The sequence below is a fragment of the Chamaea fasciata genome, unplaced genomic scaffold (genome assembly GCF_029207755.1).
Source record: "Chamaea fasciata isolate MVZ Bird 193981 ecotype frontalis unplaced genomic scaffold, bChaFas1.0.hap1 SCAF_1, whole genome shotgun sequence".
Classification (NCBI taxonomy): Eukaryota; Metazoa; Chordata; class Aves; order Passeriformes; family Sylviidae; genus Chamaea; species Chamaea fasciata.
This window is the reverse complement of record NW_027094086.1, coordinates 42,933,479-42,957,866: the sequence shown is the minus strand read 5'-3', so window position 1 is coordinate 42,957,866 and position 24,388 is coordinate 42,933,479. Positions and strand designations below refer to the sequence as shown.

At 40.6% G+C, this 24,388-nt stretch overlaps 1 protein-coding gene across 12 annotated transcripts in view; it reads left to right on the top strand.

Annotated features, from left to right (window-relative positions):
* The window catches only part of DTNA (dystrobrevin alpha), a 180,969-nt gene that overhangs the window by 98,894 nt on the left and 57,687 nt on the right, over nucleotides 1–24,388 (top strand). For all 12 annotated transcript variants that reach the window (XM_066181763.1, XM_066181753.1, XM_066181809.1 and 9 more), the window contains 3 exons: nucleotides 13,400–13,613; nucleotides 20,974–21,059; nucleotides 22,877–23,031. In XM_066181763.1, the coding sequence (XP_066037860.1) occupies nucleotides 13,400–13,613; nucleotides 20,974–21,059; nucleotides 22,877–23,031 (455 nt within the window). The remainder of the gene's footprint in view (nucleotides 1–13,399; nucleotides 13,614–20,973; nucleotides 21,060–22,876; nucleotides 23,032–24,388) is intronic.

Genomic DNA, 24,388 nt, shown 5'->3' with positions numbered 1-24,388 from the left:
TTTCACATTCTGCAGTCTTGTTGCCTTTCTCAGTGTTGCTGATTGTTGAGCTATGTTTGTATCAGCTGGAGCTTTTCTCCTTGGCCTAGTCCTTATTTCCTCGAGAGATGTGAAGGCTGAGAGCGTGATATTTTAAGGGGAGACACTGCAGTTGGTTTCTGGTTTGGGAGTCCTGGTTACTGAGGGAATCAGCTGGGGAAGTGGAGCACTGACCCACTCTGGCAAAAGACATTGCTTTGAATGTGAGTAATGTCAGGAGAGAAAATCTGGAAAGAATGTGTGAACACAAAGACACCATTTAGTTAAATATTCTGGATGGTTTCTCTAAATAAGAGACTGCTTATTCAAATGAAATTGATACCCCAGAAATGGATATCCCGGTTACCAGGATCCATCTTTCCCTCTTTCCAAGCTGATTATAGCTCAAATTCCAGGAGATTTTTGGACAAATCAATTGCATTGTTTTCAAATGTAATACATGATTAAATACCTGTGGAAGCTGGAACCTATGACAGTAATTAGCAACTTGATTACCAATCTCAGCAAAAGGTTAACTAAGATCAATTTGAACTATCCACATGACTTCCGGCATAAGATGCTTTTTCACCAAAGTCCTGTGTGTTGTATAAATGTCCTGCTTCATAGCATTGCTCTCACTCTCAACAGCTGAAGCTGGTACTGGGATTTTGTCCCAGGAACCCTCTGGACTGAACCAAACTCTTCAGAAGAGAGAAGCATATGTTAATAGTCTTCAGTATGTCTCTTCTGCTCTGGGGATGAAAAATGCAATTGTGGTATCAGACTGTTTACCCAAGCATTAAGTTCAGCTTAAGAATTTCTCTAATTATTTTTAATAGATGAAAATGTTATGGGTCAAATTCAGTCCACATTACATAAGAAAATATTTAAATTAATAGAATAAGGATCAGGTTAAGAATTTGCATATATGTAAAATATCACATCTTTTATATTCAAGAAAGTGCACGATTCGTCTTTCTTTAGAATCCTGTTCCTTGTGTTGCTGTTTACAGTCTGGCTAACCCTAAAATTTAAGAGAATAATACTACAGAAAAAAGTAACCATGGATCACACTCTGAAAAACAGGATATATGCCAAAGAGGCCTTTTGTTTTCAAGCAGTTAAAAATGTATAATGGGTGCTCATTCTCTTTCATTGACCTTTGTGATATGACTGAACCTTAAAGGTTGATAATGTAATCTCAACTTGTTTTCTATAGGTATTAGTTACGAAATTGTTGTAAAGAACTGTTAAATCACATTTTCCCTTATCACAGGCTATTTTTTAAAGCAAGCAGCAGTTAATACGAGATTGGGGATAACACCCTGTATCCTTAAGCTGGTTACGTGCCCTGCTTCAAAATTAATGAAAAATGTAAATAACCCAATTTGTTAACATTTGCATTCACTCTATGGTTGCTTTTGGCTGGTAACAGTGCCAAGCAAGCTGTAGTCCTCCTGTGGTAGGGGGAGTGTTTTGGCGGGGGGGATGGATGGAGCTGGCCGCAGTTTTATCAGAGGGAAAAAGGAAATTATGGATGAAAGAAAGGTGTGGTATAAGTCAGACTTGACATTTGAAGAAGCATACTGCTGGAGAAGATGTCATCGCTGTAATAAGGGCATCCCACATGAAGACATTCTGCCTTTTCCACCGCACGGGTTTGGCATTGTTTGCCTGTCACACGTGATGGCCTGTGCAGGACATGCACACAGGCGAATCTCCCCGCACATGGACTTGATTCGGCTAAATACAGAGCCAGGGCCATTTTCGGGAGACAGCGGCGGGAATGCACCGCCTCTCACTCGCGCTATCTCGCTTGACACTGTGCCAGGAGAGAGTTAAAATGCTGGAGGAGTGTGGCTGCGTCTAAAAAACACCCAGGAGTGCCATCCTGTGGCGAGCACCCACCGGGAGCTGTGCAGCGCGTCCCGCCGGCTGGCGGAGATCTCGGCTGGCGTGTCTTGCGTTCTTACACACCATCTGAGCTGTGCCAGCCGCGCACTGGGGCTTCCTCCTCGTATGTTCAGGCATTTCTGAACTTCCACTTCAATCCCCGAAGTAGGAGGGCTCACACGTGGCTTCTGGTTCTCCTCTCGAAACATTTTTTGAAAGTCTCCGTGATTCAGTTGCTGTGTTCACTGTCAGGTTCACCAGATCTGTAGTTTACAAACTGACCTGAGAACTCGAGTGTAAAGCAAACTGACCTTTTTAAGAGAAATGAGAAAGCTGATCGTACGTGTCTGTTGATCAAGTCGTGTTGCCTCATGAGTTCTTTGGCTATTTGAAAGCTGACGCTTGCAAAACGCTTTTGTAGGAACTAATAAGTCAGACTGAGGCCTGATCACACAGTGCCTCAAACAAAGCCTTTCTCATTAAAATAGCCCTGTAGTAGGATCGCAAGGATAATAGAGACACAGAGTCTGTAATAACCATTGTCTTGGGGCGGTTAGAAAGTTTCTGACTATGGAATACATGGAGCAATAGGTCTGCTATTTGCACATTGGTCTTTAATTCATAGATACATTTAACTCTCAAAATAAGAAAATTATGTGAAAATTAAGCCATTGTTGTTAACTTCTTAGCAATGGAGCAGAGCTTTAATTCCTTCCTAGTTGTCATCAAAATACTAGGATGCTTAGAGTTAGATTTTTTTATTATTTCATTTTATATATGTCATACTTCATTGATCATTTCAAATAAATGATTTCAAAGCATGTTTTAAAAAAAAAAGAAACACTTTGCCAGCATCTGGGTGACAAGTAGATGACAACAGTTTCCCAGCCCAGCACTCAGGATGGATCACCCACTGTTCCCTTTTGCAGAACTGATTGTCATTAGTGCTGCTCCTTGGAGAGACTGATGGCTTTTGCCACCCACAGAGAGCCCTCCAGTCTTAGGTTAAATATAGGTTAGACAAGATGGTCAGGAATTGACAGTAGGGGAAGAAGGGACGTCTATTGTAAATTAAATTCGTGAATAAAAGAAAAATTTTACTGGAGATCTTTACACACTCATACACCTTGGTGAATTTGTTAGGTACGATACTAAAAGTGAAAAGACCACATTTCAGTGTATTGTTAGCCTAATGATTACTCCTCAGTAGTAACACTTGACCAAAGTTCTTTAGTGATTGGAATCCCAGGAGGTTTTAGAATAACTCATTTTACCTTCTGAACACAACATAGGTAAAGTATAATAGGATGCCAGCCCAAGTATGCAGACAGGGGAAGCTTTAAAACTTTCCCTAAATTTTCAGTGCCTCAGTTGTACACATTGTGTCCAGCAGATTTCCAAACAACCAGCAGCCTGGTTTGGCACCCAGTCAGGAATGTCTTCTGTGCATGCAGTGTGCAGCTGGCTGGCATATGCACAGACAACCCAGCTCCTGATGGCTGGGACATCTCTCGTCCCACGCGTCATCACTGGGTCTGGTGATCTGCGTGAACCCAGTGGGTCCAAATGCAGCTGATTTACTCTGTCTGCACACTGTTTCAGGAAAAAGCTGTTTCTGTTTGCTGTTCTAAATGTTTCGTTTCTAACCCAGGCACTCCTCCTCACCACTGGGATGGGCAGGTAGTAGGAGTGGATAGCCTTATTCCAGCTGCCTGCTGAGCCAGTGCAAACCACACTCCTGTGCAGTCTCACACCATGGGCAGAAAGGTGAGGAGGAGGAGGAGGAATGCATGGAGCTGACAGGGGATTAAATGGAACCATGGCCTCTCCCTGAAATCCCTCGGCCTTCAAGGGAAAGCTAAAGGGAATACCTGAGAATGCACAGTGCTGTGAAGGCCCACAGTACATCTCACACAAAACCTCTTGAGGATGTGGAGGACTCTTTCTCAAACATTCAAGAGTCCTCAGGGTAGATTCTGTGGTTTTTTATTTATTACATGTGTTAGAGAAGGACCTTGGAGCACAGCTTACTTGAGTAATGACTTTAGAGAAAAGTCAGTGAGGCGACACTGACTCCTTTCCAGTAAGAGTTGCTGTATTTTTGCAGTATAGGTTCATGTTCAAACAGGGACATCACAGAATCAATGAAGTTGGCAGGGACTTCTGGAGAGAACAGGGTCAGCTACAGCAGATTGCTCAGGGTTTTGTCCTGTTCAGGTTTGATTATTTTCAAGGATGGAGACTCCACAGCTTTTGTGGGCAATATCACACTGTTCGAAAATCCTCACAGGGGAAAAAATTTAAGCATATGTTTAAATGCTCTCCTGTATTTTAATTTGTGCCTGTTTCCTTCAGTCCTTTCACTGTCTTATTCCTGAGAAGAGTGTCGCTCCATGTTCTCTACTCCTTTGCACTGGATCATGGAATCATAAAATGTCTTGGGTTGAAAGGAGTCTTAAAGATCATCTAATTCTAACCCTTTCCATGGGCAGGGGTGCCTTCATCTAGACCAGGTTGCTCAAATCCCCATCCATGGGGATGACTCATCCCATGCTGGCCTTGAACTTTTCTGGGGATGGGTCATCCACAGCTTCTCTGGGCAACCTGTTCCAGTGCTTCACCAGCGTCACAGTGAGAAGTTTCTTCTTAATAGATATTTGGGCCATGAGTAGTCTGGGTGTGCCAGACTGTGTAGAGTGACAGCTGTCACCAGATGTACTCTTCCAAAGAGTACCTCATTTTAGATGCAACACCCTGGTACATTTTCTTTTTCATGTAATTTGGTATCCAGAGAGTGTAAAAAACTGCAAGCCTACATTGCTGACACTTTGATCTGTGTAGTAGGGGGATGTACAGGTAACACTACAGCTGACTGATTTGCAGGGCAGCTCGGTCACCAACAGGTGTAGTTTAGAGGAAAAACATGCCTCAGCCAGTCCTCTGTTACCTGCTTGGCAGTAGGAGAGAGGGATCCAAACAGAAAATGTGAATAACTTCCCAGGGCTTCTCAGCAGTGACGATGACAAATGGCTCCAATATCCTAATTGTGATGGGTTCATAGATTCTAATGAAAAAAAGAGGAATTGTCTAACATATTTTATAATATTTTTAGGATTGTTGGACAAGGAAGCATAAATCTTTCTCTTTTAATGAAATCTACCTGAAATACCTGACATACAGTCAAGTGCCATTGATTTCGAATGACAGTACAAGTATGCTTAAAATCAAGCATGTATGTAAGAGCTTTGCGGGACTAAAATCTTCCTGAAAAGTATAGTAAAATTTTGGAAATAATTTAAACTAATGTTTCTTTAGAAGTTTCTTCTTGTATTCACCAACAAAGAAAAATACATCAAGGAGAATTTTGGTCCTAACAATCACTTGGACATGTTTAACTTATATTTACTTAGACCTTCTCTATGTTAAATCAGTTTGAATTGGTTGTTAAAGTTCTGATTTAGTCACTTCCTGTATTTGATTAAATGTAATCTCCTCTTCTATGTTCATTTAGTAATAAATGGAGAGACAACTTTGTAAAGTCCATGGTTAGGGTGTAATACAAAAAAAATGAAATAGGGCAGATGAGGATTTCTGTATAAGTAGATCCATTTAACATTAAGAAAGCTTAAGCACAAAGCATAAGCACGCAGACTGTTTTAAAATTTTAATTTTTTTTACTACTTAGAAGATAAACTTTGCTACAGTTTTTTCTTTTTTATGTTTGCTTAAGGCAACATCATTTCTTGACAGCTGATGTTTGAAGTAATCTGCCTCCTGTGAGATTAGTGATATAGCCAAGATTATCTATATCTCAGAGCTGTTCCATAATTATAAATTGCATGATGGATAGAAAAATTCATTTTTCACTGCATAAGTAAATACTAATATCTTTGCTTTGAGTTGAAAAAAAGGAATGTAGCCCATATCTTCTCTCTCATTTTACCTATTAAGATACTGTATCTACCAAACAGAAAATTACTTATTGTAAATAAATTAAAGTTATTATTTACAATAAATTAAAAATACGTTGATTCTTTGAAGATGAAGAATGAAGAGCCTAGAAAACGCCTGAAGAAAAGAGGAAAGGATCAAGACCAGTGTCTTGGTTTGGCAAGACAGGTATCTGCCAGGGAAAGCTGGGGTTTCCTTTGGAATGGAGAATATAACCCCCCCCACCCCCCACCCTTTCCAAATTATTATAATTTTGCAATTATAGGCTTTTCAGGCAAAGATTTAGGAATAGGAATAACAGTTTGTTTACTAGAAATATTAAGAATACAAATGTAGTACAAAAAACAAGCAAACAGAAAATCCTAGAAACCCTGACAGAGTCAGAAATACAACCTGTCACTCTGTTGGTCAGGGTGTTGGAAGCAGTCCAAAATAAGCCTTCCTGGAGTGGCAGATGTAGTTCTGTTGGAGTAGAGATGGTCCTGTAGAAAAAAGGGTCTAGTAATGGCAAGATGGGTCCAGTCTTCCTTCAGGAATCCAGTGGAAAACCAGAATGCCTGATGTTCCTATGTCTGGGTTTTTATCTGGGTAGGAACAGTTTGGCTCCCCCCACTGGGTGGAGCATTTCACAATGGGATGATGTAATGTGTCGTGTCACTGGTGAGCCTTCATGGCCCATTACCAGAATATATGCCCCTGGAAGGTGGAAAGAGATAAGAAACAATCCCCCACCTGGGTTTAACAACTGGCCCATTATCAGAAGGCACCTGCCCCCTCCCCCTGGAGTTACAAGAGATAAAGAAAACACCTCCCCAACTGGTTTCAACAGATGAATAAACTTTTTTTTTTTTGTTACATAACGCAAGACAATCAGTAGAACTGACATATGTCTGTATAATAAGAAACATAAGATTGCTAAATTGTATTTTCTCTAAATGTATCCAGGGTACATCTCTTCCACCAACTGACCTGTTGACAGAGTTGTAGGTGATGGAATTCTGCACTGTAACTACTAATTGCTCAATTTCATTATAAAAGTAGTGAAAAGTAAACAGAAAAGGTATTTTGAACACAGTTAAAGGCAGAAGAGCAGGATGTAAAATTTGAAAGTATCTGAAAACTTTTTCGTTTGAGGAAAATACAAAACTCCTTTCAAACTGAGCCAGCCATCTTCATCCACCTGCATCCTGCACGGAGACACTGATCAGTTCTGTCTCAGTGCACTGTCAACAGGCACCATCCAAATGTTGCTTTAACAGTTGAAGGAGTCCACTGAAAGAACTAACATTTGCTATTTGGAGTATATTTTCATACATTAATCTTAATTTTCTGCAGTTCAGTCTGGGTCTCCTCAAAGAGTGCATTTTTTGGTAATGATTGCTGTGGAGTGAATGGCAGCCATCTGTAATGCTCCTCATCTGCATCATCCCAGTTCTCTCTGGACACTGAACTTAATTTACATTCACTAATCACTCTCTGTTACTGAGCATGCTCAAATATGAAACTTTCTATGATGCTGTCTAAATATTACATAATGTCATTGAAGTTAAATTAGCAGTGTTCACCATAGAAGATGTAAAAGCGCAGAGCTTTAGCTTAGCTGTGACTTCAGTAATCACTTAACAGAAAATCTAAAAGGAAACATAGTTTCCCTTGCTTATGGAGATTGTCTACATTTTCCTTTGCTTATGGAGATTGTCTACATTTTTTTCAGACATCAAGCAAATGGATGAGATCTATACCTGGGTAGCTGTGCTGTTTACAGAGTGTGAGGCCTTTCTGAAGGGTCTGTGAATGTTGGCTGGGCTTCATGATTTTTGATAGCCTTATACTACACAGGCACTAGATAAAAGCAGCTTTTACTCCTGCTGCATAGTGATCATCTGCTAGCACTGAAGGAACAACTGACAGATTTCTCTCATTTTCCAAATCTGTTTCCAAAGGAGCATCTTCCACATGCTGAGGCATAATTCACTTTTCAGTGGGAAACGTGGGCAAGGCAACAAAAGCAGCAGCAATTAGAAGTTAAAACCAAACTTTTGGAGTTTTCGTCTCTTGAGGGAATTCAAGGCAGATTGTAGGAGAGAGAAAGCTCTCCTGCATTTATGTGCTGCTTTGTTACTCTGCAAACTCTTCTTGTTAGCATCATGTTGCATGTAGAAATCAGATTTGGGGTTTATTGCACTACGTGTTGTGCAAACAAACTAAGGAGATATCCTTTCTTCAGTGAGATTAAAACAGTCTCAGGGATGGATAAATAAATAAATGAGCATAGCAGGTATTATGGAAAATGGATAGAAGAGAAGATAAGGAATGTAAACTTATGCAGAGTTTGCAAGGTTGACATTCTCTTACTACATTGAGCAGAATACAGATACCACGTTACCTACAGGCATCAATTTCTATTAGTGCAAATGAGTGGAGCTTGCAGAGTCCTGTGTTTTACCTCTGTTTTGCCAATACTGACAGTTTGACTTGGCAGCATGATATAATACGTAAAAGTTTGCCTACTGTATGAGTAACCTTAAAAAAATAATAGAATTTGAGGCGATCAGTAGGGCACTACACCTGAATGTAATCTGCAGAAGGTCAAGTGATGCAATGTAAAAGGTAGTGACTATGACAGGATCTGGTAGCTGTTCATACAGATTGAAGTATTTATTATTCATATTTTATGTAAAACCTGAATTATTCTTGGTCATGTAGTAGTCAGACTAGAAAAGACATATTTTCCTAATGTTTGAGGAGGAAGGTGTGGTATTCAACTCAGTTACTTTGCCAGCTCCAAGGTTACGTGTCTCATGTAAACATGTTGCTTTTGGCTTTGTCTCTAGTCAGTGAATAAATACAGGCAGATTCAAAGCACTGCTCATCCCACCTGTCTCCTGACAGATGCTTTAAGGTGTTTTTTTCTTTCACTGACATGAGGGGGAGCCTTGGTCACTGGTCAACAGTAGACACTTAGTTTTTTACATTTAATTTAGCTGCATGATTATTGTCTGTTTCAACTGACTTGAGTAAAGATCAGAGACTTCAGTCATCTGTACAGCAGCCTAATAAAATGCCCTTGTGACTTCGAGCTAGACATTTGAGCAGGTATTTTCAAAATCAGTAGTTCTTGTTAAATGTCTGGCTCATGTCCGTCCTCCATCTCCTCCTCCAGGAAATATTACTTTCCAGCCTCTTAGATAGATGTAAAATTAGTGAATAAAATGCAAAATAAAATAGTGCAGTAGGATTGTTGTTTATTCAGCTTCAAGTGGAACCAAAGCGTTTCTGGAGAGAAAAAAAAATGCCAAAGTAAAATTATCTATAGCACAAATACACAGCAGTTCCTTGAGACTAATATTTCATGGTGGGTAGGGAACTCTTACAGCTGTGTAATCTTCAATAAGTCATTTTCTCAGTCTTACCTTTCTGGCATACCAATGAACATCAGGAGAGCTTATGAGGTTTTCAGGTTAGAGTTAACAATAAAACCAGTAATTTTCTCTCAGATGTGTTTAGTTTACTGATGTTATTAGTCCCATGTCTGCTAGCCTCTGGACATTTTCCTTCCCAAGACCATCATCAAAACTAACTCTGGATATGACTGTGTTATGAGAAATATAATATCAGTAGGAAAACAAAACAGCAAAAGAAACCCACATTAAAATCTGACAGCCCCACAGTATCAGTACTAAATCATGTGAAAAATAAAGACACCAACCCCCATTTCAGCCTTTTTCATAGTGCCAGCTCTTTTCCTCCATATTCAAGAATTTTCCACTACTAGCCTCCAGCAATTAAAGTTTAATTACAGCATGAAATTCTCACTGTTAGAGAGTCTGGATGTCTGGTTCTTCCTCGCAGGGTAACTTTTTATCGAGGTTAGGGAAACCATCACAGTTTCCAATGACTGCAGAAGTGAACATGTATGGTCTAAGCAATTCCTGCACGGGCTGCTTGAAAGGTACCCCAGCAGTTCTGATGACGTGATTTGTTACCCTTCAAACTGCCCTTTTCTGCTCTCATGCTTTTTTCTGCTACCACACTTACGCACTCCCAGATAAATAGCCTGTCCCTGTTTATTCTTTTCCCACCAGCTCTAATGTTGCTGATTTTACATCCTTATTCAGTATTTATAATAAGGTTGTCCTAGTAATTTCTGCCTTGGTCTGTAGTGCTGGTACCCCTGTTTGTCCTGTTTCTTGGATTGCTCTCTTGTTAGTGTAACCTCAAGTCAAGGTGAGTCATCTGCATGTGTCATTACTCTTTTGCAATTTGTTATGCCTGGTAATTTCTCATGTTGTTATCTTTCTGTAGTTCATGTTTGATGATTTGCACATATAACCAGAAGCCAACCTTGGTGAAACTGATGATGGAAGCACCCTCTTCATCTGCTTGGTCTGAATGACCAGAGACAGCCCCCATGGCCAGCGACAGCCTGGCCATAGACCTTGAGGGAAACATCCAACTTCACCTTTTGCTTTCTGCCTGTCCTTCCCCCTTAATACCACCACCACAGAATACGTGCACATGGTCCAGCCTGCTCCTGCATCTTCTGGCATCTTGCTCTGTATTTCTGGTACTTTCCTTGGCTGCCTTCTGTGGAGGAATGCTCGTTAAGCCTTCTCTTCTGGACCAGACAATGGCCTGCTTTCTGGTGACTTCTTCCATTCTCTGACCTCTGAGCCATGTGGAGAAGCTGCCCTGAATGGGTCAGTTATTACATGCCAGCTGCCTTCCTGGGGATAGTTCATTTTCCATTTATCCAGATTACCTCTGTGACAGTGAAAAGTGATTGAATGGGAACGGGAATGACTGCATTAAAAGGATCTGAGACCTCTGCCAGATTTTTTATCGGGAAGTTGCTCTTCCACCAGCCAGAAAACAAACAGAAAAGTTCAGAGGTTGTGTGCTCCACCCACCCAGCTGTAGTGGGTTGACTCTGGTTGGATGCCAGACACCCACCATGGCATCTCTATCACTCCCCTCTGCAGCTGGTCAAGGGGGAGAAAATAGAACAAAAGGTTGAGATAAGGACAGAGAGAGATCACCCACCAAATAACATCAAAGGCAAAACAGATCCTTAGAGATATGGATTGAATTTATTACTAACAAAATCAGAACATGATAATGAGAAGTGAAAGAAGAACTTAAAAACACCTTTCCCCCACCCTCCCTCCTTCACAAGCTCTGCCTCCTCCACCTCAGTGGCACAGGGAGACAGAGAAGGGGGATTCTTAGCCAGTTCATTAGAGGTTGTTTCTGCTGCAGCTCAGGAAGAGGAGTCCTTCCCCTGCTCCAACCTGGGGTTCCTCCCACAGGAGGCAGTTCTCCGTGAACTTCTCCGTCCTATGGACAACATTTCTCCACAAACTGCTGCAGCACAGGTCACTCTTTCACGGGATGCAGTCCTTCAAGGACAGTCTGCTCCAGCATGGATCCCCACAGAGTCACAAGTCCTGTGAGGACACTACTCCATCGTGCATTCCTCTGTACATAGGTTTGCAGATCCCTGCCAGGAGCCTGCTCCAGCATGGGCCTCCCACAGATTCACAGCTTCCTCTCAGGCACCCACCTGGTATGGGCTCCTCCAGGGGCTGCAGGCAGATCTCTGCAGCCTCCTGGACATCCATGGGCTGCAGGGGCACAGCTGCATCACCGTGGTCTGCACTATGGGCTACAGGGGAATCTCAGCTCTGGTGCCTGGAGCACCTCCTCCCTCTTCTTCTCCACTGACCTTGGTGTCTACAGGGGTGTTCCTCTCACATATTCTCACCCTGCTATTCTTTGGCAGTAATTACAACTGTGCAAAACCCCCTTTTTAAAATTCTTTCTAAATATGTTGTCCCAGAGGCATTACCACTATTTCTGGATGGTGCAGATTTTGCCAGCAGTGGGTCCATCCTGGAGCTGGCTGACACTGGCTCTGCCAAACGTGGGGAAACTTCTGGCAGCTTCTCACAGCAGCCACCCCTGTAGCACCCCACTACTAAAACCTGGCTGTGCAAACATCAGCTTAATTCAGGATAACATTTTGAAGGCAACCAAGCAGCATACATGTTTGTCTATAGAAGTTTCTTTTTAATACAAAGATAAAATAAATATTTCAGTGTCACAATGGAACTGTATCACAGTTATTGTTTGTTAGGGAACAGCAAGAAGAGGCAGAAAAGTGCTGTGTCTAGTCCCTAAAGTAGTTGCTGCTGCTGTTACCACTCATCTGTATGGTGTATCTTCATCTTTGGGCTTACATATGCACTAGCATGGTTTTGGAGGCTATTTTTTCCTGAGGCAAAAGAAGGGAAACCCAATCATAGGGCAAAATTTTAGACTAAGTAAAATGACTGCATCTGGTTTCATCATCCATCTACTATCAGCTTACATTCCCCTGCCATCAGACCATCATGTCACATTGCTGTCTGAGACAGCACCTGCAAAACAATCAAGTAAAAATATGATGAGGATTATAATTAAGTTTATCTACAAAAACAAGGATCTCCTTCCACATACAGGTGGCTTTTGATACATCCTAAGACATATCACCATGCTGTGTAATGAGAGCTGTGCAGTAGTTTCTCTGGTGAAAAAAAAAGAGAATTTGCACCCTGAACCTCCTGATTTTTTTTAATTGACATTTCGGTAGGACAGTAGGTAATACTTAGGATAAAGGGATGAACCTTTGAGTTCAGGTTTGAACTAAATCCAGTTTTTAACTTACTGTAGGAGTTTATTTTTGGCACAGTGCACCTCTTCTGGAAACAGCAATCCATGGCAAGCCAATCATACTGCCACAATAACAGTGCTCTGCAAACAAGATTTAAGTTCGGGTACAATATGAAGGGGGAGCAGAGATTGTCCTTTAGGCTGTCCTTGTAGGTAGTAACAGGCCCCATCTAATTCAGCTTAGACCAGGACTTCATCAGAGAGAGAGATTTAACAAATCATTTGGCAAATACATTTAGAAGACATAAAATATGACTTTCGGATCACTTCATTATGTGTTATTTGTTTAAATGTACCCTGACTCAATTGCAATTCTGTTTCTGTAAAATATTTTGCTTTCCATACAAATTGCTGAAAAGAATTTTCAAAATATCAGTATGTGATAAGCACTTAGTATTCGTAGGATCTTCTGAAAAGCCCATCTGCTATGCAAATTAATATCTAAGAGTAATTTCTGAATGGGGATTCATAAAGGCATGGTTCAGAAAAATAATTAGCATATGTTTACCTTTCAGTGATTTCTGTAACATACAGACTTTTATTTGAATACTTTATACAATGAGGAATGATTTCCCAAGCTGAGGTGCTCACTACAACTACTAATATCAATATATTGTTTGCTTATTAACGGATTTGAATTTTATTTGCTCATTCCTCCGTCAGATTCAATATTCGGTGATGGCAAATGCATTAATTCGTTTAATTATTCATGAAGCATGTTGTCCATGGCTGTGTTATTCCCCACCCTGTGGGAGGAGGTGACTCTTTTTCTCAGTTGCTTTCAGAGCCCGTTTTCCCAGCTGAGTCTTTCTGTGCTGTCCCCTAGTGCACCTGGTGGACATCTGGAATGTGATCGAAGCCTTGCGGGAGAACGCACTGAACAACCTGGACCCCAGCATCGAACTGAATGTGGCTCGCCTGGAGGCTGTGATTTCAACCATCTTCTACCAGCTCAACAAACGGATGCCCACCACCCACCAGATCAACGTGGAGCAGTCCATCAGTCTGCTGCTCAACTTCCTGCTGGCGGCCTTTGATCCGTAAGTCTGCCTTCCTTCCCTTCTCTCCCAGCGGCTGAAAGGATTTTACTTCCTCCAGAAATATCTCTGGAAAACAATTGAACAGGCTCAATTCTGTCCCAAATAACAAGCATGTGAATAGTGCTAACTAGGGAGATAACCTAAATTAAGGGCCTCTGCTTTCCTTTCTTTCGAGCCAAATTCAGCACAACTGTGTTTTCATCCAGCTACTCAGACTCGTTCCAGTTTATATCAAAGAAGAATTATCTACAGAAACAAATTCACATGCGCTTCTAATTTGTCTTGTTGTTTATTGACACACCAGTGGCTGACACCACTGCAATGCCTCTGCAGCAGTGCTATGGGTTAATAGCTCATTATTTTGAAAGAGCTCATTTCCCTGCAAGTTCTTGCAGCTGTAAGCAATTTTTTTTTCTGGCTCATGCCAGTGCAGCATGATTTTGAGACCATGACAGAAATAGGACTAAAGACCTAGAGGTGATGAAATTCATGTTGTTTATTACTGCATGGGACTCATATTACAAAAAGAACAAGTTTGAGATAGAGCAAACCACTTACATTAATGAATATTCTTTGTTATACCTATTACAGTTTCTGAATATGTAGTTGACAACCTGTACTGCAATACTTGCAGTCCTCAAAACTGAGTTATTGGAGAACAGTGGTTAATTCTGACAGATGCAGATATTGTCACTTTATGGCTTCTTTTTTGAAAATTCACCAATACAAAAAAGTGTCCATTAAACATTCAAATAAGGATGCTTTCCCTGGCTCTTCCCAGTCCTTTCTCTTGCTGCCCTGGTATTGGGTGTCACTGAGCACCTTTCAGTGCCAGACCAGCCGGTGGCTCAGTCACCATGGCAACGGGGAGAAAAAGTAGATGTTCCACATGAGAAGGCTGCACTCAACCTCTCCTCCTGCCCCTCTGAGAGGAAGAAAAGCCAATAAAAGAAGGAAAGGGCATTTTAATTCATACCGCTGTGGCTGTGACAAGCACACTAAAGGATGCTGGAAATGACCAGATGCATTTATTGCTGCATGCCACAAGTAAACTGCTTCCTGGCTGGTAAACACAGGGAAAGACCTTGGACTGTGGAAGCAAGACCTGTGATAATATGCTTATTTTATAGTTCACTGTAAAGGGGTAAAGATCTCGACTACACAACACAGCTACTTGCAGCAAAAGGGAGTAGAGGAATTTAGTCCCCTGGAGGGAATCAGAGAATGTTTTTAAGGGGATAAGGTTTTGCTTCCCCTGAAAACATCCCATGTGCTGTGATTCATGATCTGTTTCTGGGCTCCCCTCAGGCCCGCACGCCAGGGTGAGGAAGCTGTGACCCCCACTCCATTTGTCAAGCAGCAGCTCAGTCTGTTGTGCTGCCTCTGAGTGTAGTGCATGGGATGCCCCAGAAGGGCAGAGACACCCAAGGAAACCCTAGGAAGAGGCTCCCAGCTCTGAGGCCAGAGAGAGGGACTAGCTGCCTATCACCCCATATTAAGTATAACAGACATATGAGGTGAGCTTCAGGTGCAGTCTGAGTTACCTAAGTTCAGGTTTCATGGAGATATGTGTCAGCTAGGTCTCTCTATACTGTAATGGAAGTCCGGACACCTGCCACAAATAAAGACATACCAGGCACGTGAGCATCTGATTCTCAAAATACGCCCTACACTTTAGTATGGCTCATATCATTGAAGTTTTGTGCTGGATATTGGTTTAACAACCGCTGGTGGTTCGGGTTTCCTGGTTTCTGGGAAACAGAGAGAGGGAGGTGGCTCTGCGTGCTACAGGGACAGCAGGAGAGCTGCTGGGGTCTAACCAGAGCTGCTGTCTCTGCTTCCCATGTTGCTCCTTTCTCTCCCCTCCAGTGCAGCAGAAAGGTCATTCCATGCTGAAAGTTAGAACCTGGTGGAAGGAGAAGCAAGGTCTTTTCCCGTGCTCTCATGCTCAGAGAGAAGCAATGCTTTGCTTGTCATCCAGAGCGACTCAGCAGGCCTTAGAAGTGGGCCCATGGGAATATCCTCATGAGGTTAAGCAAGGCCAAGTGCAAGGTGCGGCAGGTCCAGAGAAGGTGGTGCAGTTTTTCATGTCCCCTTTGGAATCCAGAGAAAGTGGAGAAACGGAGTCTGTGACTTAACATAAATGAAAGGACCACAAGGGACAAGTTATTTTATGTTTTAAAATCTAATAAGCCCACCACTGTCTCATTTATTTAGTGCTGGTTAATAGATATGTTGCTCTTTGTGTACTGTACTGGCTGAAGATCCTCCAAACTTTAAACAGAGCCTCTTCCTTCTTTTATAGCCTGCTGAAAACCTGGCAGGTTTCTCTGCCCTCTGGCAACGAGTGTTTTCTTAGGCCTGCAATACAGATGTCTTCTCAGGAGCTACAACTTGGCTAGCAAAACACAAAAAGAGCCATAGTGTACTGCCATGGCATGTGGGCCAACTTGGCCACTGCCAGTGCTGAGCTTACATCTCATTTTTAATGGGTTTTTTATGGCTGTGGGGATTCATTAGGCTCACAGATAATTATGTTTCTCTGCTGCTCAACCCTGAAAGGAGAAAAAGTGAGGAAAAATTATAGTGTATAGAATTTCACCTGAGACTGAATGCAATGTTCCTTCATGCTGCTAAAAGTAAACTAAAGAACAACCCTATAAAACTGCAAGCCAACAAATTCAAAATTCACAAACAGAAATACTTCTCCAGTTAATTTATCATTAGTATGTGGAAGTCAGCATCATGTGGTAGATGACTGTGACAGACCAAAACCAGTGAGCAGAAGGAGGTGGTCAGAGTTTAAAAAAATCTAGACAGAAATATGCCTGATCTATATTTTGAACCACATGTTAAAATTGGGCAATAGCTTTTGCTTCAAGACCTAAGGTGATTAACTGGCTTTATGAAATAATAGCACACTTCCTTTACTGGCACACCAAGTACGACATAAAAAGTTGACAAGTACAAACCTCTCTGAAAAATTCCTCCGAGGCTGGTGTCAAAGCCTAGGCAGCCAGGTGGAATGTCAGCCTCATTCAGTCGAGTTGTTCTCCGAAAAACTCCTTTTAAACAGAGTGTGAAAAATCCATGCTAGATCATCTCCAGCTATTCCTGCTGCAAAGCTTAACTGAAAAGAAAACAGCTGAATTTTCTCTGTTCCTTGACATACGCTGTCCTATGGAGCTGTGGGCCCTGGGCTGTGAAAGAGACCCTGCCTGGCTGGGGCGGGGGCTTGACTTCTACAGAGAAAAGAGGAAATATTCATGTCCTCATTTGATCAAATGAACTTTTGAATTGTACTGATTTCAGTACATAAAGATGATCAATATCTATTTTGGAAGTACAACTTCTTGCTCGTTCATCTATTCAGAGCCGTAAAGTGTTTAATTCCCTCTCTTCTCCACCTTTGCTACTCATTGAAAGCCACAGAGGCATTTACAAAGGAAGTCCAGCAAAATGCCTTTCCGAGATTCGGACATTATGCATTTTGCTCTCCTACATGAAAGAATCTTCCTAAATGTCAATAAAATTTCATCTCCAGAACCTCGTGAAAATCGGAATTTGTAATTACAGCCTCTGACATTTCAGAATTGATTGCCTTGATTACAGTGGGTAGTAACCAATAACTGAAGAGCTTTTGTTACTTTTACAAAAGATACCTTAAAGTATTGCGGGAGCAGCACTTAAGCCTCATTAGTGAGAAAAATTATATTTTCACAATGTCTTTTTCATGGACTGTTTGCTGTTTCTGAAGATGTGATGCTATTTCTTGGTAGCTTTCCCAACTATATGGCTGTCTCAGTATGGGTGTTGCTAGAGATGCTGACAAATGACAGCGTCATGTATTCAGTACCGCTCTCCTTGGTGACCCAATAGGCAAAATCAGGCCCTGGAGCTGGACTCAGTCTTGGGGGTCTGTAGATTTTGTCAGGCAGTCTGTGGGGTTTCCTGGTTCTGGGGATGGGCTGTCTCTCTCTGCAGCTATGCAGTGAAAGAGGAAACCTGCTCTGCTCTGGTGTCTAAAAGCATGTATAATTTTTTGCCCTTTTTTCCCCAAGCAGCAGGAGATAACCTTCAACCCTGGCCATCATTCCCTTTCCTAAGTACTCCATCCTGTATTGTTGTTAAGTGCACATCAGCCTCAAGGTTTGCTTTTGACATCATTTATGCTTCTTGCTGAAGAGTAACCTCAGTAAGAGAGGTGTGTCGCCCTGATTCTTTAGCCTTCTGATGACTGTTTACATATTTCTAGTGGAGTCTCTCACAAATGTAACATAAGCAAGTAGATTGTTTTCATTCCAGTCTGTGATGGACTGGTGAACTGACCACTAGGGTTAGAAAGGTGTTCCTCTTATCTACCAATCCTTGACCAAACTCCAAATCCTATTTAAATCACAAATGATAATGAACTTCCTCTTTCTCTGCTCTCCTCTGAACCTGAGTGAGTGTGGTTCTTTCGTGTCCCTAACGGCGACAGAAGTGCAATATAAAATCAAAATATTTGCTGTCCTCTCCTATTTCCACTAGTAAAAATTATTTCTCTTTGCATTAGCCAGCCCAAAGCTTTCAGGGAGCATCGACTTCTACTGAGATCTTCCTGCTGCTGTGAGCCACTGCTTCAGCATTTGCTTTTGCACAGCAAACACTGTGAGGAGCCAGTGCTGCCAGTCAAGGGCATCTGTAGTGCTTAGACATAGCTTGGAGCACTTCTGGAGCCAAATGATATTGGCGAGTCTTAGGCCCCATTACCCTGTCTGTTCATCAGTCATATGTATTTAAATATGCGTGTATATTTAAATATACACACACACAAACACAACTGACATATATATTTGGAAGGCAAATTGGGTTTCTACTAGCTCTTGTGATGCTTTTAGGAGCACAAATGACCGATACAAAATACAGTGTCAAAACGAATCAACTCAAATGGAGAGATCGAAGACATAAATGATATCTTTTCTTTTTCTGTTCCTCTCTTCCATAACCGTTTGAGTATGGGAAAAGCCAATGGCTCTAGGGTGGAGAACTGAAGCCAAGTTGATATGTGTCTGCCATGCAAAAATATAATCCTATTAGTAACTGACCTCCTGGGAAAAATAATCTAAATCTGAAGCACTTCCACACACGAGTTTTTTTAAATCTGTAAATCTTCCATTGCTTCTTAATAATGCATGCCATTGCTTCTACTCTAGCTTTTATATATATATATATATATATATATATATATATATATATATATATATATATATATATATATATATATATATATATAAATGTATAACAACTCTTTTAAAGGCAGATGGAAACCTCATGATGAAACAATGCAGAAAAATTCCTAAGGGTCTAAAGGGCAGCATGCACAAAAAGAATACAAAAGGACCACATTCTCAGCCATAACAGTGCTAAGTCTGGTTTACACAAATCAGAATCCAGTCAACAAAGGATGGAAATACAGAAGTCTGGAAATTACTATGCTGGGATTTTAATTTTATTAAGCCAGTCAAAGGGAACTCGTGTAATGAAAAGGTGTGCCCAAAAGTCAGCATTAAAGAACAGAGTAAATATTTCTTTCTTAAATACTGAAACAGTGAATTTACTACTTTTTGCCTGTATTTCTAGTTGATTTTCTGGCAAAAAAACCAGAATTTTAAATGAGTGAAAAGGATAATTAGAATTGATATTTAGAATTATGGGTTACACTGATGTAGAACTAAATCTAATTCAATGAACTTTAAAGATTATTAGCTAGTCAAGCTTAGGGAACTGACTCATTTTCTAAGGTCTGAGTGACTTAATGAACATAGCAGTGAAGCATGCTATGTCAGTGTACAGATGTGAGTATACCATTCAAGTCTGTCTTACATGTATATGTTACTGCATTAGTCTGGTTTGGGATTAACAGAAAAAGAGGCACAGTCACAGGCTTCGTGTCATTCCGGAACCATTTCATCTTTTAGTTCTGATCAGACACAATTTTCTTCCTTAAAATTGTGAGTGACAAAGAACAGAGTAATTTTAGAAATATTGATGAAGAGCTAAATTTCTATATACTATGATTGCCAGTGCAGTCAGACCATCTTATGTGGGACGTGATTGTGTAGATTAAAAAGGAAATCTCTTTAAAACATTGGGTTCCCTGGTAGAGTAGACTGAAGATCACAGGAACTCCATTCCCAAAAATTTACAGAAAACTTCAATATTTAGCCCCGTCATTACTCCTGTCAAAATTTAGAAGGAAACATGGCTGCCATTTTGCTAATCTCACAATTATTGGTGGTCTCTTTTTTAAAGCATGATGACATGTCCTCACCGATGTCATTAATTAATATCATTAATTCATGTGGGAAGCTCTGAAGTAATGCCAAGGACTTTGGATGATGGACAGAAGTTGCCCCAGTGTGACTCTTGACTCCTACTGCCTTACAGTAAGATTCAGAGAATTTCAAGAAAAAACACATTTCACCATTTGAATGTCAAGAAAATTAACATTTAGAAGCAGATGAATTTAGGAGACCACATTCATTCTCATCTTTGGAAAGGGGCTGAACACTAAACTGGGGCTGATAGGTGTTTTAGGGGCTAAGTGTGTGAAGTCATGTTTTTCTCCTGCAGCTCAAATAAACCAGAGTTTCTGTGATGGCAGGTGGTCACTGGGGACCATAATGGCTGTAAAAGGAGAATGAGGATAGCAAGAGGAATAATAAAGCCATTGCATGCTTCAAAACACCTGGGGGAGGAGTTGGCAATGTGTCTTTTTGCCCCAAGACAAACTCCTGGGTGAATTTGGGCTTTATTAACATTTACACATTGTAAATGGAAAGTAGAGAGCCAGTTACAGCCTCATCTTGAACAAACCGGGGACAAAACTCTTCTCAATATAACAACGTATGTCCTTTGCTCATTCTGGATGTACTGACAGGTACAGATGAAGTTTGTGCAATGATGTGATCCCTGTGTGCTTTTTCACTTTTGTTCCCAGTGCTGATGTTTTTTACTTAGTTGCAATCTTCTAGGTCCAAAAAATTCCCAAAGCACTTAGGATAGGGAAAACAGTGTGATAGGTGTCTCCCAGTGCTACCGTACCACAAATAGTAGTAATAATTGTACAGTATAATGTGATAAACTGTTTAATACTGAGCTTCATATGCATAATATATCTGCTCTGAGATCTTTACAGAACAGTGTACTGATGTGTGTTCCCACAAAACAATCTTTCTTTTTAAAGGTATTATTTTTCTGTATGTCAATCCACGTATATTGTGCATTTCAGTAAGTGATGTCAGAAATACGCATTTTAATTGAACAGATTCTCATAAAATGGACATATAAAGTATGTCTACTTTCTACTTTTAAACAGGGAAGGACATGGAAAAATTTCCGTTTTTGCTGTCAAAATGGCCTTGGCAACTCTTTGTGGAGGAAAAATCATGGACAAATTAAGATGTAAGTGATGCTTTTGACCTGTTAAAAATTGTTATTGTTGTAGAAATAACAGCACAGGTAGAAAAGAAGGAATTAGGATAAGTTACAGTTCCTTGGCTAGGTTTGGGAGTTGCCCTATGTTTAGCTCCAAGTAAATCCCGCTAAATGTTTGGCTGAACTTGACACTGAGGATTTTAGAGACAAATTACACACACTGAGGTTCTTATTGGTGGATTTCTTCTTTTTTTTCCATTGGAGTTATTGAATACAGAATACAAATAAGTGCCTCAACATCATGAAGCATAATTTAAAAATTTCTTCTGTTTATTTTTAATAATGTCTATGTCTTTTCACACATAGAAGAACAATATATTTATGTACTATTTATATTTTCCTCCATAGGGCATTCTTGGGCCATGTATTTTGGTGAACAGATTCTCATTTCATTGGATTTATTCCCAGCTGCCCAGTAACAAAGGCATCATTTACTTGTAGCTGCCATGGGAGACTTTCTGTTTAGTGATACAATGTCTGTAGCTCAGGTCCAGAACACCATTTTCCAGACTTTTTGACCAAAAAGCCCTTCAGTTTCCACTGAGCCTTGTAGCTCAGCCCAAGAAAACTGAGTTTACAAATTACAATTGCTTACAGCATGATGCTGTGGTATACCACAACGACACAAAGACTCTGACTTCAGAAGGCTGAAAATTACTCCTTTATTCTTGAGATGTGTCTCCCTTATATACTATTCTACACACACCAATTTGATTGGTGAAACAAAGACAAACCTCTTCAATCACATTGGTCAGACTTTGAGGGACATCAAGAAGAAGTCCCTCCTAGGGGAAAAATGTAAACAGATTTGCAGTTACAAAAACATGTCTCTTGTTTACAGAAAATTCCCTGGGAAAGGAATTTCAGAAAACCAAAACATGTCAGGCATGAACCAGGGCTACAACAGCAGACAAGTAGAAATCCCAGGTGCTGATTTAGTCTTCCAGATTTGCAGCCATTTTTTAATATATTCTTTCTGTGTAGAAACTCAAATACAGACTGAACTAAAGTTACAAGTTATAAATTGGGCACCATTTGTTCCCTAAGCTGCTTTAAGAATAGGAACTGGGTCCATCCAGTGGAAGGCTGAAGTACAATTATGATTTTTTGGGTCAACAGTCCTGGAGTCCTGTTGTCAGAATTTCCCTTCCAGGTTCCTGGAAATGAATCAGCTGACATGACAGCCTGAAAAACAATAAATGTTCCTTAGTCAGAGATCTCCTGCAAAGCAGAGGATAATTTTAAACAAGCGGAGAAGTAAGGGCTGACAAACTGACATCACTGCAATAATAAAAGTGTGATATTTTTATACATAAAAAAGGGAGAAGAGTGAAAAGTAATGCATTGGCAAAGACCTTCATTGCTTTGTGTGTCCAAGACAATAATAACTGACTTAATGAACCCATTGTCAAGATTTTGATTTGACATGGTAAGCTGGCATTAGGCAAAAAGCTGATGTAGCACATCTTGTCAAATGAGAGCCTTTTATCTGATTAAATTACTGCCTCATGCCATGCATCAGACTTTGCTTAAAAATGACCCCACACAAAGAAAAACAATTCAGGAATATTTTAGTATTAAAATCAGCTATTTCTTAATATGCAAACAGTTCTTCTTGTTTTCTATTGAAAGAAGTGAGAATTACAGATGCAGTAATAATGGAGGTTTCCATAAGCCAGACATGTTTAGTACTTCTCTTTCAAATCAGATGATACTGAACTCAGAGTGAATCTGCAGCTCATAATGAAGCTGCTGTTCTTTTCCTTGTCTTTCCCCCCCCTCAGATATTTTCTCCATGATTTCTGACTCCAGCGGGGTGATGGTTTATGGCAGGTACGACATGTTTCTGCGCGAGGTTCTCAAGCTGCCCACCGCCGTCTTCGAGGGGCCTTCATTCGGTTACACCGAGCAGTCAGCAAAATCCTGTTTCTCACAACAGGTAAATGAAGAGATACAGGATCTCAGTCACCCCTCTGGGAAGACCATGACTCTTCCTGTCTTACACATATGAGCCTATTTGCCCAGGAAACACAGGGCTGGATGAGGTGAAGGTGCACTCCAGTGATTTCTGGCATGTCGATTTGGTGCTTTCAACAGGAAGCTGATCACTATGGGCTCCCCATATAACCACAAAGAGAGAGGTTTAGTCAAAAACTGATTCAGAGCAGGACCTTGATCCTGATTAGGGAACTTCCTAATTTAAGCACCTGTTGCATGTATACCTTTAGGTATTATATATATTTATACCCCAAGGCATGCTGTCCTCCATTTAGTTGGTGTTGCTATAAGCATACACAAGACTAACTTCTCCATACAAAGCTGAAGTCCCACCAAAAAAAAATCAAACTTCATGTTTTCCCAGTGATAGACACTCAAGTTTAGGAGTGAAAAGAAAATCACCTTAAAACTTTTTTTAAATGGTAATCAGTATATATTAGAAAACCCCCAGTGAGACAGGGTGAGGAAAGCAATGAATTTATCCTGAAGAAACTGCAAGATTTTTCTGCAACTCCATAGGTACACTCTGTACGCAACAGACTCCATAGGTACACTGAGTACAGCACATTGGCTTCAGCTAATACATAACACTTCAGAAGATTCCATAATTGTGGCTGATTGTCCACTTCTCCAGTGGAGAAAGAGAGAATTCCTCTGGCTCTTTCCACACATCACACTGTGTTATTCCATAAATATGTAGTAAGGTAATATGCTGAAACTTGGACAATGTTAGAAATAAAGTTGTATTTTCCTTCTCTTTATCCTTTCATTTGCTAACTGAATACTGTTGAACAAGTTCAATGGAGCAGGAATAGTGTCATTTTCATGCAAAATAGAATCTCATTTTGTGAATTCTCTCAGTTTCATCACTAATCAATAGGCACTCCAGTCAACCGAAAGGAGATGTTGAAATTCATTTATTGAGTCATCTCCCAATTCATTTTAAATGGTAATGTTTGCATATGTGAAACTAGTGTTGTTTCACAGAGGGAGCCTTAAAACAGCACTTCATCTTGTGTTGAAGAATATATGTGGTGAAGTGACTTTCTGGTAGTTTTGTGTTAAAATAATGAAAGAGTGCCCTTGCATGGCAACAGGGCATTCAACCTTGCATGTTGGACATGCTGTTATTATAGATGAAAAAAGGAATTTCTTTTCCTGAAAAAATGTAATTCAGGCCTCGTTTTTTATCTCGGTAGCCATCAGAAATGGCACTTGCTTTGAGGTTGCATCCAGCTGAGTGGGCCAGATGCATTAAGGTACCTTTTGAAACAACATCTTCAAGCAGGCATTAGATG